This window comes from Panthera onca, chromosome D4 (genome assembly GCF_046562875.1).
Source record: "Panthera onca isolate mPanOnc1 chromosome D4, mPanOnc1 haplotype 2, whole genome shotgun sequence".
NCBI classification, from domain to species: domain Eukaryota; kingdom Metazoa; phylum Chordata; class Mammalia; order Carnivora; family Felidae; genus Panthera; species Panthera onca.
Window position 1 is genome coordinate 55,582,843 of NC_138351.1, and position 19,420 is coordinate 55,602,262.

Below are 19,420 nucleotides of genomic sequence, written 5' to 3' on the forward strand. Positions count from 1 at the left end.
CTCTATTCTATTTCATTGGTCAGTTGGTCAATGCCAGGATCAACGTTAAGCTGTCTCAATGCCTATGGCTCTAAAATAAATCTTGTTATCTAGAAGAGGAAACCCCAGCCTATTTAAGTCTTCTTCAGGAATGTCCTATTCTTAGATCATAATTCTTCCTTTTACATTTTAGAATCATTTAGAAATTTGTCAAGTGCATGAAAAACCATGTAGTATTTTTACTAAAGTTGTATTGAATATAACACTTGATTTTAGTCAAAAGGCTGAGAAGGAATAACAATTGTACTGAATATAAATATCAATGTTGAGAGAGCTGATATTTTTATGGTATCAAGTCTTCCTCTCAATGTGCATGGGTATATATCTCCACTTTAATAGGACTTCTTTAATATCTTTCAATAACACTTTATCATTTTCTCCATTCAGACCTTACACAACTTTTGCTAGGTTTTTTTCCTAAATACATTACAACTTTTGTGACTATTGTAAGTGGTATCCATTTTGGACTACATTTTCTATTTGCTTCTGGTGCGTAGAAATGCAACCAATTTTTATGCTTTATTTTTATTTCAGTAAAATTATCATAATGTTAAATTAGTTTCAGGTGCACAACATAGTGATTCAACAATTCTATACATTACTCACTCAGTGCTTATCACAGTAAGTGTACTCTCGATCCCCTTTATCTGTTTCACCCACCTCCCCATAACCACTTCCCCTCTAGCAACAACCAGTTTGTTCTCTATATCTAGGAGTCTATTTTTTATCTTTTTCTTTGTTTGTTTTCTTTCTTAAATTCCCCCTATGAGTGAAATCATATGCTATTTGTCTTTCTCTGCCTGACTTACTCCACTTAGCATTACACCCTATAGATCCATACATGTTGCAAATGGCAAGATTTCATTCTTTTTTTATGGCTGAGTAATATTCCATAGTATATATACTACATCTTTACCCATTCATCTATGAATGGACACTTGCTTCCATATCTTGGCTATTGTAAATAATGCTGCAATTAACATAGTGGTGCATATATCCCTTTGAATTAGTGTTTTTGTTTTCTTTGGGTAAATACTTAGTAGTGGAATCATAGGATCATACAGTAATTCTATTTTTAATGTTTGGGATACCTCCATACTGTTTTCCACAGTGGCTGAACCAGTTTGCATTCCCACTAACAGTGCACAAGGGTTCTTTTTTCTCCATATCTTCACCAATAATTATTATTTCTTGTGTTTTTTATTTTGGCCAATCTGACAGATGTGAGGGACTATCTCATTGTGGTCTGATTTGCATTTCTCTGATAATGAGTGATGTTAAGCATCTTTCCATGTGTCTGTTGGCCATCTGGCTATCTTTGGGAAAATGTCTACTCACATCTGCTGCCCACTTTTTAACTGAATTGTTTGGGGGTTTTGGTGTTGAGTTATAGAAGTTCTTCATATATTTTGGATATTAACCTCTTATTGGATATGTCATTTGCAAGTAACTTCTCCCATTCAGTAGGTTGTTTTCTTGTTTTGTTGATGGTTTCCTTTGCTGTGTAAAAAAAGCTTTTTATTTGTAGTAGTCCTAATAGTTTAATTTTGCTTTTATTTCCCTTGCCAAAGGAGACAAATCTAGAAAAATGTTTCTGTGGCTGATGTCAAAGAAATTACTTCCTATGTTTTCTTCTAGGAATTTTCTGCTTTTGGGTCTTGCATGTAAGTTTTTAATCCAATTTGGGTTTATTTTTGTGTATGGTGCAAAAATGCAACTAATTTTTGTATTTTCATCTTATACCTAATATACTTGCCCAATAATAAACTCTCCCAATAATCACTCTGTAGCTCCCTGTGGATATTTCAGGTAGGCAATTATATTATCTGGCTGAAAATAATCCCTTACATTGCCTCAGATTAAGAAACAGGAAGTACATGGGGATAGCTCAAAATTAATAGTATTTCACTTTTACAGCATTTTGAAACAGTCAAGTAACATACTCTGATTTGTAAGAATAATGAACTAACCTGCATGAGCAAGGGCATCCAAAAAGCCACGGAACCAGCCTTCTTCCTGGAGCTCCAATAGGAACTTAAGAAAAAGTGAGGCAGCCTCCATCGTGCCCTTATTGTTTTTCTCAGCCCGAATATACTGCACCTCATCTATAAACAGAAGCGAGAGTGACTTATCAAACTGCAGAATCACTAATCACTGGAAGAAAAACCTGCAAAGGGTTGTCAGACCTAATCAAATGGGGATGGTGATTTTAACAAATCACAGCAATGGAAGGCAAGAAGGCAGCAAACCCTCTGTTCAGGCAGAGTATGGCCATTCTTCACCAACTAAGCCCACCTACCCATCCTCTCCAGAAACTTCTTCTAGTTTGGTATGGAAGTCTGGGAACATGCTCTAAAGCAATCCCTTAAAAAGGGAGTTTCCTAACAATCTCTGAGAAAGCATCCCCACAGCAAAGAAGTCATTATAGCACTGGATTAGATGGAAGAACAAAGTCTTCTTCCAACATTTTGATAATCTCTTGTTCAAAAGTCTGAATTAACTGTAGGACTAAAAGCGTGTGAGGATAGGACCACTCCATGGCATCTTTAATTACACTGGACTCAGAAAGAGTTAGAAATGGAGTGATGTTTTCATGGTCCTCTTTCTAGGCTTTTGCTTGAATGGCATGAAATATGACACACAAGAGAAGCTAAACAGAAACACAATGAGACCAGGTAGAAAACTATCCACCCAACTGCTGGTGGTCTTGCTAACTTGACACACTAACTCCATGTCTGGGGTGGTGACCAAATGGTTGCCTTCAAATGACCTGACACTTGATAGTGTCCCTTTTTTTCCCCCTATTGTCAGTGGAATGTAAATTCCAAGAAGTAAACCAGTTGCCTGACTGGTTAACCACTGTATCCTCAGAGATTAAAAGAGGACCCAGCACATAATAGACATTGAATGAATGAAGAAAGGAAGGGATAGCCTCCTTCTCTGCCAAGGTCTCTGTCTTGGAACAGTAAAGTTAACACTTTCAATGTGCAAAATTCAATGGTTTTTAGAGTTGTGGAGCCATCTCTATCTAATTTTAGTACACTCTGACTAGTAAAAAGAAATCTTGTACCAGCCACTCCCATCTCCCTTCCCCTTAACCCCTTGGTAACCACTAATCTACTTGGGTCTCTACAGATTTGCCTACTTTGGAGATTTCATATGAATGAAATCATACAATATGTGGTCTTTGTAAGTGGGTTCTTCCACTTAAGCATAACGTTTTCAAGATTCATTCATGCTGTAGCTTGTATCATTCATTCCTTTTTATTGCCGAATAATATACTATTGTATGGATACACCACCTGTTGTCCATCCATTCATCAGTTAATGAGCATTTAGGTTGTTTCCACGTTTTGGCTATTCTGAATAACAATGCAATGAACAGTCATGTACAAGTGTTTACATACACATATGTATTCATTTCTCTTGAGTTTATACCTATGTGTGAGATTGCTGGGTCATATGGTAACTCCATTTAACAGTGTAAGGAATTATCAAACTGCTCTCCAAAGGAGCTATACGTTTTATATTCCCACCAGAAATTTATGAGGATTCCAATTTTTTAACACATCCTTGCCAACACTTCTGTTTTTTAGTTTATCTATCCATACTAGTTTTCTGTGGCTGCAATAACAAATTAGCATTAACTGGTGGCCTTCAAACAATAGAAACTTATTCTCTTACAGTTCTAGAGACCAAAAGTCTGAAATCAAGATGCTGGCAGGAGCACACTTCCTCTGAAGGCTCTAAGGGACAATACATCCCACTTCCCTTCCAGCTCCTAGCATTCCGTGGTTTGTGGCCACATCAAATCTTTGCCTCTTTCTTCATGTTATTCTCCCCTCTGTTTGTCTGTCTTGTGGCCACATCACTCCAATCTCTGCCTCTATCTTCACATGACATTCTCTTTGTCTCTCAGTATTTTCACATGGCTATCTTCTTATGAAGACACCAACCACATTGATTAGGATCCCACCCTACACCAGCACGTCCTCAACCTTAACTGATTACCTCTATAAAGATCCTATTTCCAAGTAAGTTCACATTCTGAGGTAGTGGAGGTTAAGACTTCAACGTATCTTTTTTAGGGACAACACAATCTTGTTGCCTACCCCAACTTCCCTGGGCACACAACTGTACCCTATCCTTTGGGATAGTTAATCCTGTTCTTAGACTCTATCCTTAGAGGTGGGTTCTTACTCCCAGGCCTCCTTGCCCTTTATTCTTTCCTTAGACATTCCACCAGCCACAACTGGCCTCTCCCGCATGAAGGTCCAGATAAGTCCCAGTCACAGCTGAAACCTTCCCAGGGAAACTGTCTTGCTGCATCCTGGGCAGGTTAGCTTCACTCTGCACAAGGTCAGGTCCATCCTGCTGCTACCTAGTCCTGATATCTCCTGCTTCCTCAAAAGCACTGGGAGTTCAATGCAGGGAAAATTCTATTTTTGGTACTTTCCTACTACCTTTGCCATCCTGGCCACTCTGTGATGCCATAGCCAGCTTCTCAAGGTAGAATTTCTTGATCTCTTTTCTGTGCTTTCTTGGTCTCTTTACATGCCTCTGACTAGAGCACTGGCACTGCATAGTACACAGTAACTGTCTGAGTGTCTATCTTTTCCCATTGACAGTGATCATGGACATGTTGTATCCATTTTTGTCTTCATCTTTGTATTCTAATCATCAACAAAGCGTCTGGCTCATGTATGGTCCAGAAAATGTTACTGAAGGAATGGGTAAATACTCAGAATACTGCTCACGGAGGGCCCCTCCAAGATAAGGGTTAGCCTTCTACTCCAAAGGGATATTGCAAAAAAACTTGTAGCCCACAACCTAGTCTGCCTTGAAACATCCTGGACAACCAGTAAATAAGTAAAGCCCCGCAGCACCCTAGTGACCATGTAAGCTCTCCAGAAGAAACATGGCTTCAATTCTCCTTTCCCAAGATTCAACTAGTGTACAATATCCAACATGTGGAGACAAAGATTATGGTAAAAGAGATATTGGATATTGCTGGTGTAATTTAAACATATTGGTGTATTTATGTGTGCATGGGGAATGAATTTTTGGGCGTAAGGAGAGTGTGGATAAGCTCCCACTTCTAGGTGGGAAAAATGAGGCAGAAAGTTTATATTCAGCTACAACACTCATGTCTCAGCTCCCTAACTGAATCCTGATCGAGTATACTTGTCACAATTAAGGTTAACCAATAGAATTCAGAGATTCCAAAGCATCCAAGAAAAAAAAATAGGGGATAGAGAAACTTTATCAATCTAACGGAAAACTGAAAAAGATGAGAAGAAAGAAAAAAAGTTTATGGATACATGTGCACATTATAAAGTATAAAGAAATGAACAGGAAAAATATAAACCAACCAAATGGTATCAGTTGCCCTTGGTAAGAAGCTGGAAACGAAACTTCTATTGTTTCTTTAACATTCAAAAATAAGACAATACTATAGCATTCTGCAGCTAGCTTTTTCTATTTCCCGTTTCGTACTTTGTGATTACACTATAACTATAAATTAAAACCACTATATATATTAAAAACTATGCTGTCTATGTGCTCCCAAAGCACACTATGGTTTTCCATCAGAGAACTTACCACATTTCATCATTTATGGTGTACTTAGTTAGCAACCTGCCTTCGCATACACACTCTTATTTCTGTTAGGTCAGGATCATTTCTATCACACTCACCACTGATTTTTCAGTTCCTAGCATGATGCTTCCTATTAGATAATACGTGTAGTAAGTGTGTAAATTCTCTCCAATGCTAGCATATTGCCTAACATATGAGTTGTTCATTGAATGGACACATGAGTGCAAGAAAGAATGGGATTCACAATAGTTTGTTAGTGTTCCATTCATTCCAAGATTTCTAGAAGAGATTCTTGCAGGGGCTTATATTCTTCAGAGGCCCAAGCAACTCTGTGGCTCATTAGAATGTTACTTTGTTACTTCTCCCTGAGCACAACTAGAAAGCAGAAGGCCACTTTTGTTAATGGTATTCTTTCACTCCTCACTCCACAACCCTTGGTTTTACAGAGAAATTAGCCTTCAAATTACCTGTCTGCTTTCAGGTAATCTCCCAAAACTGCCTCACATCAGGAAAGATATTTCAGCAGTTGGAGCCTGAAAAGGAGTTGCCAGATCCCTTCTCTCATCTCAACTCCTTCTAGGCACCACCTCCCTTTTCCTCTTTTCTTAAAGCCTCTGCTCATCTCCAGCACAGGGCACTTGGGATTCAAATTTACAATATGGCATTCATCCGTCATCATGTGTCTCAAAAGCTAGACAGAAACACCTGAATTGAAGCCTGCAGCCATTCAGTCCAGAGAGTCTTGCTCCTCTCAAGCTTCCAGTCATTGCAAATAAGACACAGCAAGAGTAAGGGTCAATTACCTTGGAGCTCTCATAGCATTTTGTAATCATTAGTGTACATCTGTCCTCACCAGTCTCCCACCCCCAAAATCTTGAGCTGTACAGTATTTTAAAGAAGGGCCTAAATCTTATTCTTTAATCTCGATGTTGGTACAAAGCTGAAGACACATTAGACATAGCCATTAAAGGAAATACATGAAGTGGACAATGATTGGTTTATCCAGCTTTGAACCTGACTAGACATGCACCCCTACACAAGTCATAGCACTTCTCTGGGACTCAGTTCCCCACCTGAACTTCCAAAGGCTCCTCCTAGCAATTTCTAGTCTAAAATGTGATGGCAATTTAAGAAGCAAAACAGATGAACCTAGGACAAGGGAAGGAAAAATAAGATAAAAACAGAGAAGAAGGCAAACCGTAAGAGACTCTTAAATACAGAGACCAAACTGAGGGTTGCTGGAGGGGTGTTGGGTGGGAGGATGGGCTAAATCAGTGATGGGCATTAATGAGGGCACTTGTTGGGATGAGCACTGGGTGTTATATGTAAGTGAATCATCAAATTCTACTCCTGAAAATACATTGCAATCCAGGCCTATCTCAAGAAACAAGAAAAATCCCAAATACAAAATCTAACAGCACACCTAAAGGAAATAGAAGCAGAACAGCAAAGGCAGCCTAAACCCAGCAGAAGAAGAGAAATAATAAAGATCAGAGCAGAAATAAACAATATAGAATCTAAAAAAACTGTAGAGCAGATCAACGAAACCAAGAGTTGGTTTTTTGAAAAAATTAACAAAATTGACAAACCTCTAGCCAGGCTTCTCAAAAAGAAAAGGGAGATGACCCAAATAGATAAAATCATGAATGAAAATGGAATGATTACAACCAATCCCTCAGAGATACAAACAATTATCAGGGAATACTATGAAAAATTATATGCCAACAAATTGGACAACCTGGAAGAAATGGACAAATTTCTAAACACCCACACTCTTCCAAAACTCAATCAGGAGGAAATAGAAAGCTTGAACAGACCCATAACCAGCGAAGAAATTGAATCGGTTATCAAAAATCTCCCAACAAATAAGAGTCCAGGACCAGATGGCTTCCCAGGAGAGTTCTACCAGACGTTTAAAGCAGAGATAATACCTATCCTTCTCAAGCTATTCCAAGAAATAGAAAGGGAAGGAAAACTTCCAGACTCATTCTATGAAGCCAGTATTACTTTGATTCCTAAACCAGACAGAGACCCAGTAAAAAAAGAGAACTACAGGCCAATATCCCTGATGAATATGGATGCAAAAATTCTCAATAAGATACTAGCAAATCGAATTCAACAGTATATAAAAAGAATTATTCACCATGATCAAGTGGGATTCATTCCTGGGATGCAGGGCTGGTTCAACATTCGCAAATCAATCAACATGATACATCACGTTAACAAAAAAAAAAGAGAAGAACCATATGATCCTGTCAATCGATGCAGAAAAGGCCTTTGACAAAATCCAGCACCCTTTCTTAATAAAAACCCTTGAGAAAGTCGGGATAGAAGGAACATACTTAAAGATCATAAAAGCCATTTATGAAAAGCCCACAGCTAACATCATCCTCAACGGGGAAAAACTGAGAGCTTTTTCCCTGAGATCAGGAACACGACAGGGATGCCCACTCTCACCGCTGTTGTTTAACATAGTGCTGGAAGTTCTAGCTTCAGCAATCAGACAACAAAAGGAAATCAAAGGCATCAAAATTGGCAAAGATGAGGTCAAGCTTTCGCTTTTTGCAGATGACATGATATTATACATGGAAAATCCGATAGACTCCACCAAAAGTCTGCTAGAACTGATACATGAATTCAGCAAAGTTGCAGGATACAAAATCAATGTACAGAAATCAGTTGCATTCTTATACACTAACAATGAAGCAACAGAGACAAATAAAGAAACTGATCCCATTCACAATTGCACCAAGAAGCATAAAATACCTAGGAATAAATCTAACCAAAGATGTAAAAGATCTGTACGCTGAAAACTATAGAAAGCTTATGAAGGTAATTGAAGAAGATATAAAGAAATGGAAAGACATTCCCTGCTCATGGACTGGAAGAATAAATATTGTCAAAATGTCAATACTACCCAAAGCTATCTACACATTCAATGCAATCCCAATCAAAACTGCACCAGCATTCTTCTCGAAACTAGAACAAGCAATCCTAAAATTCATATGGAACCACAAAAGGCCCCGAATAGCCAAAGTAATTTTGAAGAAGAAGACCAAAGCAGGAGGCATCACAATCCCAGACTTTAGCCTCTACTACAAAGCTGTCATCATCAAGACAGCATGGTATTGGCACAAAAACAGACACATAGACCAATGGAATAGAATAGAAACCCCAGAACTACACCCACAAACGTATGGCCAACTCATCTTTGACAAAGCAGGAAAGAACATCCAATGGAAAAAAGACAGTCTCTTTAACAAATGGTGCTGGGAGAACTGGACAGCAACATGCAGAAGGTTGAAACTAGACCACTTTCTCACACCATTCACAAAAATAAACTCAAAATGGATAAAGGACCTGAATGTGAGACAGGAAACCATCAAAACCTTAGAGGAGAAAGCAGAAAAAGACCTCTCTGACCTCAGCCGTAGCAATCTCTTACTCGACACATCCCCAAAGGCAAGGGAATTAAAAGCAAAAGTGAATTACTGGGACCTTATGAAGATAAAAAGCTTCTGCACAGCAAAGGAAACAACCAACAAAACGAAAAGGCAACCAACGGAATGGGAAAAGATATTTGCAAATGACATATCGGACAAAGGGCTAATATCCAAAATCTATAAAGAGCTCACCAAACTCCACCCCCGAAAAACAAATAACCCAGTGGAGAAATGGGCAGAAAACATGAATAGACACTTCTCTAAAGAAGACATCCGGATGGCCAACAGGCACATGAAAAGATGTTCAACGTCGCTCCTTATCAGGGAAATACAAATCAAAACCACACTCAGATACCACCTCACGCCAGTCAGAGTGGCCAAAATGAACAAATCAGGAGACTATAGATGCTGGAGAGGATGTGGAGAAACGGGAACCCTCTTGCACTGTTGGTGGGAATGCAAATTGGTGCAGCCGCTCTGGAAAGCAGTGTGGAGGTTCCTCAGAAAATTAAAAATAGACCTACCCTATGACCCAGCAATAGTACTGCTAGGAATTTATCCAAGGGATACAGGAGTACTGATGCATAGGGACACTTGTACCCCAATGTTTATAGCAGCACTCTCAACAATAGCCAAATTATGGAAAGAGCCTAAATGTCCATCAACTGATGAATGGATAAAGAAATTGTGGTTTATATACACAATGGAATACTACGTGGCAATGAGAAAAAATGAAATATGGCCTTTTGTAGCAACGTGGATGGAACTGGAGAGTGTGATGCTAAGTGAAATAAGCCATACAGAGAAAGACAGATCCCATATGGTTTCACTCTTATGTGGATCCTGAGAAAGGTAACAGAAACCCATGGGGGAGGGGAAGGAAAAAAAAAAAAAAAAAAAAAAAAGAGGTTAGAGTGGGAGAGAGCCAAAGCATAAGAGACTGTTAAAAACTGAGAACAAACTGAGGGTTGATGGGGGGTGGGAGGGAGGGTAGGGTGGGTGATGGGTATTGAGGAGGGCACCTTTTGGGATGAGCACTGGGTGTTGTATGGAAACCAATTTGCCAGTAAATTTCATATATTAAAAAAATAAATAAATAAACATTAAAAAAAATAAAAAATAAAAAAATATAAAAAAAAAATTCTACTCCTGAAATCATTAGTGCACTATGTTAACTTAGATTTAAATAAAATTTAAAAAATAAAATAATTTTAAAAAATGCTTTAGGGATCTTGCCTCAACACCCGGGTTCCTAGCAGGCTACTTGTATTGATTAAAAGAAAGGAAAAAGCACGGGAAAAACAAGTCCTAAACTGTTTCCTTGCTTCAAGGGACTCGGGCCGCTGGGGACCACTCACCGTCCTTAAACCAGGGCGACATGTAGCTCAGGATATAGGTAGGGTCCAGAATCTTGATGACATAGTCCTGGAAGGCGCGCAGATTCCTCCTCTCCTCCGCCGTCATCCCGGTGGCTCAGCTCCCCGCGAGGTCCTACCTCACCGGTGCCCCACTCCCTTTAAAGCCCAGCGGCCGTCCAGGAGGGATTTTCTGAGAGGGTGTACTGGCCCAGCGGAGAGGCGGAGCCGCCGGGGAACCTAAACTGCAGAAGGGAAATGGAAACCGAAACCACAACTAGCGGCGAACGGGCCAGGGCTTGGCGGCTCGCGGAAGCTGGGCTGCCCCAGGTCCCCGCCTCCCTGACCGCATTTTCCTGACGTTAGCCAACCTGCAAGTGCTCGCTCGCCCAGAGGGACGGAGGAGGATCCCTGGGAACTTTTTTTTTTTTCATTTTTCTTTTATAGCAGTAAAGTTTAGATTCAATAAATGCACAGATTTTAAATGTATGATTCACTGAGTTTTGGAAAATGTGTATGAGTGTTAACTGCTTCCCCCAGGTTGTGTAGGTCCTACCTGCATGTTTAACCTAACACGTATCTCCCACCTGTTTCCCAAACTGTATGTACTATTTTGCATTCCCACCAGTAGAGTCAGAGAGCTCCAGTGGCTACACATGGGTCAATTTGCCATCTTGGTCAATGTGAAATAGTGTATTATTGTAGTTTTAACTCCTCAAATAGTTAATGATGTGAGCACATTTGCATGTACCTGTTGGCCATTTACATATCTTCCTTTGTGAGGCATTTGTTTCCATCCTTTGCCTGATTGGGTTTTCTTTGTATTATGAACTTATAAGTTATTTATTCTAGATATAAGCCCATTGTCAAATATATGTACTTCAAATATTTTCTCCTAGTCTGTGACTTACCATTTCATTTTCTTAAAGGTGTCTTTCAAGCAAATGTGAAATATTAAGAAAGCAAATAGAGTCATGAGATAGAAAATAAAGGAGATTGAAAAAAACTGTTTTAATGCAGTGGTAGGTCTTTCTAGGTAGGTCACACTTCAGCTGAGTCCTTAAGAATGAGAAGGAATGAATTATTCAAAAAAATAGGAAGGGGGGGAATTCCATACAAAGGGACAGAAAGCACAAATGAGTCAAAGAGAAAAAGTGATTTGTATCAGGAATTTCTTGAACAAGGGATAAATGGCATGGAGTGTTACTGAATTGGTGAAAGGGCCTTGTAAGGCAAAGAATAAAGTACAATGGGAACACATTGCAGGATTTTAAGCAAGGAGTAACATAATTTGATGACATTTTTTAAAAGACTTTCTCTCTGGCTCCTATGTGGAATGGGTAGATCGATGGGAGCTGACTCAAGAGAGGATGAGAGCAAAGATGAGGACAGTGGCAATGCAGAGTATAAGAAATGAAAAGTTCCAGATATACTTTAGACATAGGATTGAGTGAAGGAAGTGGGAAAGGAAGAGGGGAAAAAAAATCAAGGCTACATTCCAGGCATTGGCTTGAGCAACTAGGAGAATGGTAGCACCAAGACTAAAATGAAGAAGACAGGTTTAAAACGTATCGTATTCTACCGTGAAAGAAAGATGTTAGGTAACAACAAGTTCAGGAAGGAGAAATAAAGCAAGATAAGGGAATAAACAGTAATGAGGGCTGCTTATATTAGATGAGTGACTCAAGGAAGACCTAAGTGAGATAGCATGCCATTTGGGTGAAGAGCATTCTAAAACAAAGTGCAAAGAGAAAAAAAAAAAAAAAAAAAAAAAAAAAAAAAAACCACATAGTACAAACAAACAGGGGTGAACCAGGTCTGCAAAAGAAAAGAAGGGGAGAAGAGTCACTAGAATAAAGTGGGCTGGGGAAAGAGAGAAGAGAGGTGGCCAAGGCAGTTCACATACAGCCTGACAGACCACAATGACTTTGGTTTTGATTTTTTTAAGTTTATTTATTTGGGGAGAGAGAGCACAAGCAGGGGAAGGGCTGAGAGAGGAGGAGAAAGAGAATCCCAAGCAAGCTCCAAGCTGTCAGCGAGGCTTGATCCCACAAACTGCGAGATCACAACCTAAGCTGAAACCAAGAGTTGGATGCTCAGCCAACTGAATCACCCAGACACCCCAGTTTGGGTTTTGATTTTAAATATGATGCAGAACCATTGCAGGATTTGGGGGTTATAACAAGACCTGTTTTTAAAGGCTCACTGTGGTTGACTGGAAGAAAACAAGCTGCAGGGAGACAGGTGGAAGCCTACTGACCAGGTAAGAAGCTGGCACCAGCACTAGTCCAAGTGAGAGATCATGGCATCCTGGATTAGGAGCAAAGCTGTGGAAGTGGTAAAGTGTGGCCATGAACTGAATGTGGGATATGTGAGAAACAAGTCAAGGAAAATTCCTCTTTAGCCTGAGCAGCTGCATGAATGGGGGTGCCATCTATTAGCATGGGACGTTGGAAGACAGGAAGGCTTGTAGGAGGAAATCAAGAACATACTCGCTTGCTGATGAGAATGATCCACAGGCAGTGCTTCTCAAACACGAATGCACAAGAATCACTCACAGGTCTTATTAAAGTACTGATTCTGACCTAGTAAGTCTGAGATTCTGCATTTCTAAGAAGCTGACACTGGTGATGCTGATATTGCTGGTCCACAGACCTCGTTCTGAGTAGCAAAGTAACTAAGTAACATGTAGCTAAGGAACTAAAAAGCAGGAGATACAGGAAAAAAGAGGATAATTTAAAAAATCAAAATTCCTGTTAAAGTGAGGTAAGTGAAATCCACAGCACGTGCAGAGGGTGTATGTCCCAGAACAGTGGTTCTCCAACTGTGGTCTGCCAGCCAGTAACATCAGAACCACCTGGAAACCTGTTAGAAAAGCAAATTCTTGGCATCCCAGACATTTTGAAGGTGTGGGCCCCAGCAATATGTTTTAACAAACCTTCCACATGCTACAGATGCACACATAAGTGTGAGGACTAAAAGCCTAGATGAAGAGGGCTTTCTCCATTGAGTGGAGCAAACCTGGATGCTATGGTAGGTTGGATGCAAAAGTTACAATTCTTCACTTTTCCCAATACTTATACCTCTTACAATGTAACTTTGTAGCTCCTCCCATCAATACTGGTCTCTTTTCCTTCCCCTACAATCAGTTTGGTCTTAGGACTTACTATAGGGAGAAAAAAAAAAAAAGAGGAAATGATGATGTCAATTCTGAGCCCAGGTCTTGAGACTCCACACTTCTCTCTCTCTCAGACCCCTGTGACCACCAGGTAAACAAGCTCAGGCTAATGTGCTGGAAGATGACTACACAGAGTCCAATAATCCCAGATGAGGCCATCCTGGATCAGCAGGCCACCCAGTTGGCTGAGGACAGACGAACAAACCAGTCAAGACCAAATGGGTGGGCAATGTCTCTACTAACATGCTAGAGGGGTATTGTTTTGGTGAGCAGATAGGGTTTGTGTTTGCCTAAACCTGGCACTGGTCAGAACTGCCCAGCCACTATGGAAAGCCTGCGGTAGAGACAAGTGGAAGGTTTGAGAAAGTAAAAGGTGTGAACTATACCCATTATACCAATGAGCAAGAACACTAAAGAAACTTGTCCACTTGGGATTGTGTTCTTATGGTGACACCAACCTGCAGTTCCTAATTTCCTTCAAAAACACTCAAGAGGATGCATGTAGGCACAACCGAAGAGCTGGGTTCATCCAGATGGAGGTCTTGCTAGGTAACAGGTTAGCAAACTATTGCAGGACAGATTTGGCATGTGACTTGTTTTTAAAGAGGCCACAAGCTGAAAATTGTTTTAACATCTTCAGAGTTACAAAAAAAAAAAAAAAAAAGACTATACAACATAGAGTACATCTGGCCCTTTACAGGAAAAAGTTGCTCACCCCTAAACTAAGTGAACGAAGACAGAAGGGCTAGAAAGAGGTTATTGTAAGGGAATGATTTAAACATAATCCAGAAAATCATAGCTGAGCATGAAGGGAAGTATAGAGAAGGAGGGTGATGGGTAGAGTAAGGTCAAAAGATTATACTTCCTAGTCCTGTATTCTAAAAATGGTATTAGATATCTTTGGAGGTGGCCTAATCTGCCCCACCCAGAACAGAATTCCCTGATTCAATGACCACATGAAGGTAACTCCCAAGACCTTAAAAATAAAATTAACCTCTTGGAAATTCTGTTTATACCCTACTGCATGCAGGGCACTGCCTCTGATACAAGATATACAACATAAAATTGAAGAGACAAGTATATGGGACTACGGGTACATATACTTCTTGGTCTCTTTTGAAAACCTTTTCTTCTTTTGCCAGCCTCCTTAATGTTGTATTCTCTAGAATTTTCACTTATGCCTGCTTTTCTTGTTTTTCTACTCTCTGAGAGAACTCATCCACTTCTACAACCTCTCTAGTACACCCACCCTAGTTTCCCAGTAACTCCTAAATCACCTCCCTAGTCCCCATCTCTCCTCCAAGATTCACACTCCTATTTCCAGGTACCCACTGGAAATCTTCATCTGTCCAGATGTCCCCCAGGGTGTCCCAAAAGAATTTTCTGTGATGATGGAAATGTTCTCTACCTATATTGGCCAATATGGCAGCCATGAGCCTCACTAAACACCACTTAAAATTCAGTTCCTCAGTTTTACTAGCCACATTTCAAGTGATCAATACCCACATGTGCCTAGTAGCTACTATATTGGACAGTGCAGCTCTAGGCTGCTCAGTCTCAAACTGAACTCATTGTCTTCCCCAACTATCCCTATTCCTCTATCTCCTAATTCTCACACGGGGTGGTGGGGAGGGGGGCGGAAATCTCATCATACCAGACTTTTCCCTCTCCTTACAGCCCATCCTCATGTACATGGTACCCAAATTTTGTCTAATCTACCTCAGAAATTGATTGAATCCAGCCTCTCCACTGAATCCCTGTTGTTTTTCTAAAGGCCCTTCTGACTTCTGGTTTGAGCTATTGAAAAGAGCTCCTTAAGCAGTCTTTCATCGAGGTTTTCCCACTCCAAACGTTCTTCTACATTACTGCTAGTTGTTTGAAAACAAATCTAATCGTTCCATTCCCACCTTCTTTAACATTTCTGTTGGTTCCACCCTATTCATTGTTACACCTCTAGCATTTAGCATAGACTCAGACCATATGTACTCAGCATTTGGTGAATAAATGAATTTTACAGACGTAAGTCCAAAGAGGTATCCTTGTGCTTGAGAATGGTTTACCTATTTAAAGTGCAGATGGTCATGCAGAGAAACAAATACTAGAGATCTAATTCTGCCCCCTTGTGTCTGTACAAAAGCATATCATCTAATGCTTTACAGGGATGAATTTATGGACTCAGACCTTGGCCTAACTCAACTTCCATTTTCCTTGCCTCTTGCTTTTCTCAGGCACAGATCCAATGGATTTACCATTCCCCCACGTGCAGGTAAAGTGAGAATTTCCTAATTTTCACATTTTAACAACCAATCTTACTGTACTTTTTTAAATGGCCCTTTCGCACTTAATGTTTTCTAATACCTAAGTGATTCAGGTATTGACTAAAAACTCAGAATGAGGAAATAACTATTTACCAAGTTTTCATTATCTTCTTTGTACACATGCCAGCTGCTCTAGTGGAACTCAAGCATAGTTTAAAGTACAAGATATAATATCCATGACACAACTACCATTTCCTTCTCCATCCTTGATCTTCTGCCATCACCCACAGTATCTTCCATGTAAAGGATACTTCCAGCCACATTGATCACCACCCTCAGTTCCAATCACCTTCACCTCTACCTCCACCCATTCTAGTTACTTCCAAACATCCCTAGCATTAGGCACGGTCTAAAATACTTTTTGTCTTATTCCTTCCTCCACTGTATCTACTTGAACCTCACTGGAAAACAAATTCTTTGTTATCTCCCTGTTCTTTACATATAATGGTGACCTAGCTTCACCTTTCCTACACAGCCCAGAAGCCAGAATGCATCAATTCAACTATACTCACCAATATCTCAACTCCCTTGCCTCCCTTTTACTAGTCACATTCAGAACTTCAACCATGAACCATCTATTTATTCACTCACCAAACACATACTATACAACAGCATTTTCTCATTCCTCTTCTCAAGTCCAATCTTACTCACGACCCATATTTCTCAGAAGTTGGCATTACTTCCTACTTCATGGAGAGAGGCTTTACAAGTGTTAATAACCTCATCTCAGTGCATCTTGCTCATGAGTATTTCTTTGTGCATTACCTCCTTCTGTCATTTCACAGTAAGACTTGCCTCTGCTTCTACCCATTACCAATTCACTTACCTGTGCTCTGCTCTGCCATTCAGGAACTCTGCTCCATCAGTTACCTCTCCTTTACTTTTTTTTTCCTATTCCAGGGTCTCCTTTTCAGAAAGCTTGTCTTCCCTCTATCCTAAATTACAAAACAAACAAACAAAAACCTCTCTTGGGGCCCCTGGGTGGCTTGGTCAGTTAAGCGTCCAACTCTTGGGTTTTGGCTCAGGTGGTCTCATTGTTTCATCAGTTTGACCCCTGCAACGGGATTCTCTCTCCCCCCTCTGCCCCTCCCCTGCTCATGCTCTCTCAAAATAAATAATAAACTTAAAAAACACCTCACCTTTGTTTTTATACCCCTCACACACTTGCTTCTGAGCATGGGATCAAGAGCAGTTAACCATGTATCTCAGACTAAGATCCTTATCTCAACAGGCCCAGGATTATAAATGGGACCACAATACTTCTAGTGACTGGTTCTTTCTCACAAAGTGGCTTTAATAGTTACTGCATGTTCGCCTGTGACTTTTTTTCCTTTTGCCAAGTATATGTGGCTGAAAACTCTAACACACTCATACAGGTAACCTAGCAGGCCTACAGAGGCAATTTTATTAACGTTTTGAAATTATTTTAAACCTACAGAAATACAAAAATAGTTTAAAGACTTCCTTTTTACTCTCATTTTTTAACACTTTGCCACAATTTATCATTTTCTCTGTCTACATATGTAGCATTCTTTCTGAACCTTTTGAGAGTTAGGCTACATACACAATGATTATGATTTCGCTTCCCATGTGGGTTTTCCTAAAGGCACCAGTGGACATATCCATATAGTAGTGCCCCCCCCCCCCCCCCCCCCACTCACCTGCAATTTTGCTTTTCATGTTGGTTATCCACAGTCAACTAGGATTTGGAAGCAGATGATCTGCCTTTTAAAGTATCCTAGGTCAACAGTAGCCTAAGGCTACATAACAATGCCTTTGTCATTCACCTCATTTATCTCATCATGTAGGCATTTTACCACCTCACATCATCACAAGGATGAGTACAAGTTATTTTGAGAGACATTCACATAACTTTTATTGCAGTATATTAATTGTCCAATTCTATTATTGCTGTCGTTAATTTCTTACTTCACCTAATTTATAAATTAAACTTTATCACAGATATGTATGTATAGAAAAAACCAGTACATACAGGGTTCAGTACTATTCAGTTTCAGGCATCCAGAGGGATCTTGGAACTTATTCCTTGCAGTTAAAGGGGTCATACCATATAAACTCTGGTCTCAGTAATAGCTACATTAATTTAGTCAGTTAACATTTCAATTGTACGTAGCTTAACGAGCTTAATGTTAGAAATGCACCCATGCTCAGAATTCTGAAAAAAATCTGGTTTGTGAAGAGAAACCTCTCCCTCTACTTCCCATCCTTTGCCCCCATTGGTGGGGACAGTGGGGTGGCCACAACTCAAACCAGCTCATACATGGTTTCTGGTATCCTGAAGAACCTTCTGAAAAATTTTTAATACAGGGTGTACTGACCGACTAAAGGCATCCATACCCACTGACAGGGAACTGTAATTATTCCCCATGATAGAACAATTCCCAGTAAGAATGGGCTGTCAGTTTACCTTGAGTAAACTGTTGTTGCCTTTTGTATGCACAGACCATTATTACAGATTAGATGGGTTGGTGAGGGCCTTGGATTGGCTCCCACAGAGCTTACTGAAACTGGGAATAAAGTTTTCCTGTTGTCAATCTGAAGATTGATGAACAACCAAGTGCAAATGTTAGGCTGCATTCCCGTTAAAGTCCCAGAAGTCACAAAAACACTAAAAACACTAAAAACCTGAGGTAAAATAAAATGTCTCATGGACAATGAATTCAGATGAACAGGTTAAAGAACACAGGATTAGGCTAAAAGCTGACAGATAGCAGAGCCCCCTGAAAGGAGAAAGGAGGTCTTAGCCAATTTTAAACATCTCTAGCACCTAGTTATCCATCAAGTGCTGTTAAGTACTTCTTATATGAAACGAAAGAGAAGGGATTTACCAGTACACATACATACAGTCGCCAAAAAACTTGCAGATTGGTAAAACACTCTGTAATCAATTACTACAGAGTCCAGGGTTATTATGAGAGCAAGTTTGAGGGGAAATAATGGAAAAGGGTACACGTTAGCAGAAGCCTCCTTTAACACAGATGAAATTCAGTTCCTAGCAGAAGAAAAATCCACATATGAAGGCTCTGCATTAGTAAGCAGCAGCCCCTCGATAGACCTGAAACAGGCTAAGGTGGCCAGAGCAAATGAGGGGAGAGGAAAGCTGAAGGTGGACCAGAATCTGATGAAGCAGAGGCATATTATGCTGGATTTTTGCTTGCTTTTTTTAAGTATCCTAAGAATAACAGAAATTTCCTGAAGGATTTTAAATATGGGAATGAAACAAAAACAAAAAAAAATTTTTTTTTTAACTTTTTTTGAATGCTAACATCAGGAATGGATGGAGGCGGGGGGGGGGGGGGGGGTGTAGCTGTAGAGCAACAATGGATACAGGCAGACCCATTATAATAGCACAAGTGAGAGATTATGGCTGCCTAGGTTGGATAATGGTATAGACACATTAGAAATACTTACTGGCCAGGATTTGGGGATTGAATGAGAGAAGGAGGAGAAACAAAGACTGGGAAATTT

At 40.0% G+C, this 19,420-nt stretch overlaps 1 protein-coding gene across 4 annotated transcripts in view; it reads right to left on the bottom strand.

The window, feature by feature from the left end:
* RIGI (RNA sensor RIG-I) overlaps positions 1–10,690 on the bottom strand; it is a 45,523-nt gene extending 34,833 nt beyond the window's left edge. For 2 of the 4 annotated variants that reach the window (XR_009603018.3, XM_060609532.3), the window contains exons 1-2: positions 10,439–10,685; positions 2,010–2,144 (exon numbers count right to left, since the gene is read on the bottom strand). Coding sequence is in view for 3 of the 4 variants with exons in the window: in XM_060609532.3 (XP_060465515.2) it covers positions 2,010–2,144; positions 10,439–10,544 (241 nt within the window). In the remaining variant the exon portion in view is untranslated. Of the gene's footprint in view, positions 1–2,009; positions 2,145–10,438 lie in introns of all 4 variants that reach the window. The other 2 variants (XM_060609533.3, XM_060609535.3) reach the window with 2 other exon arrangements.
* Positions 10,691–19,420: the final 8,730 nt, after the last annotated feature.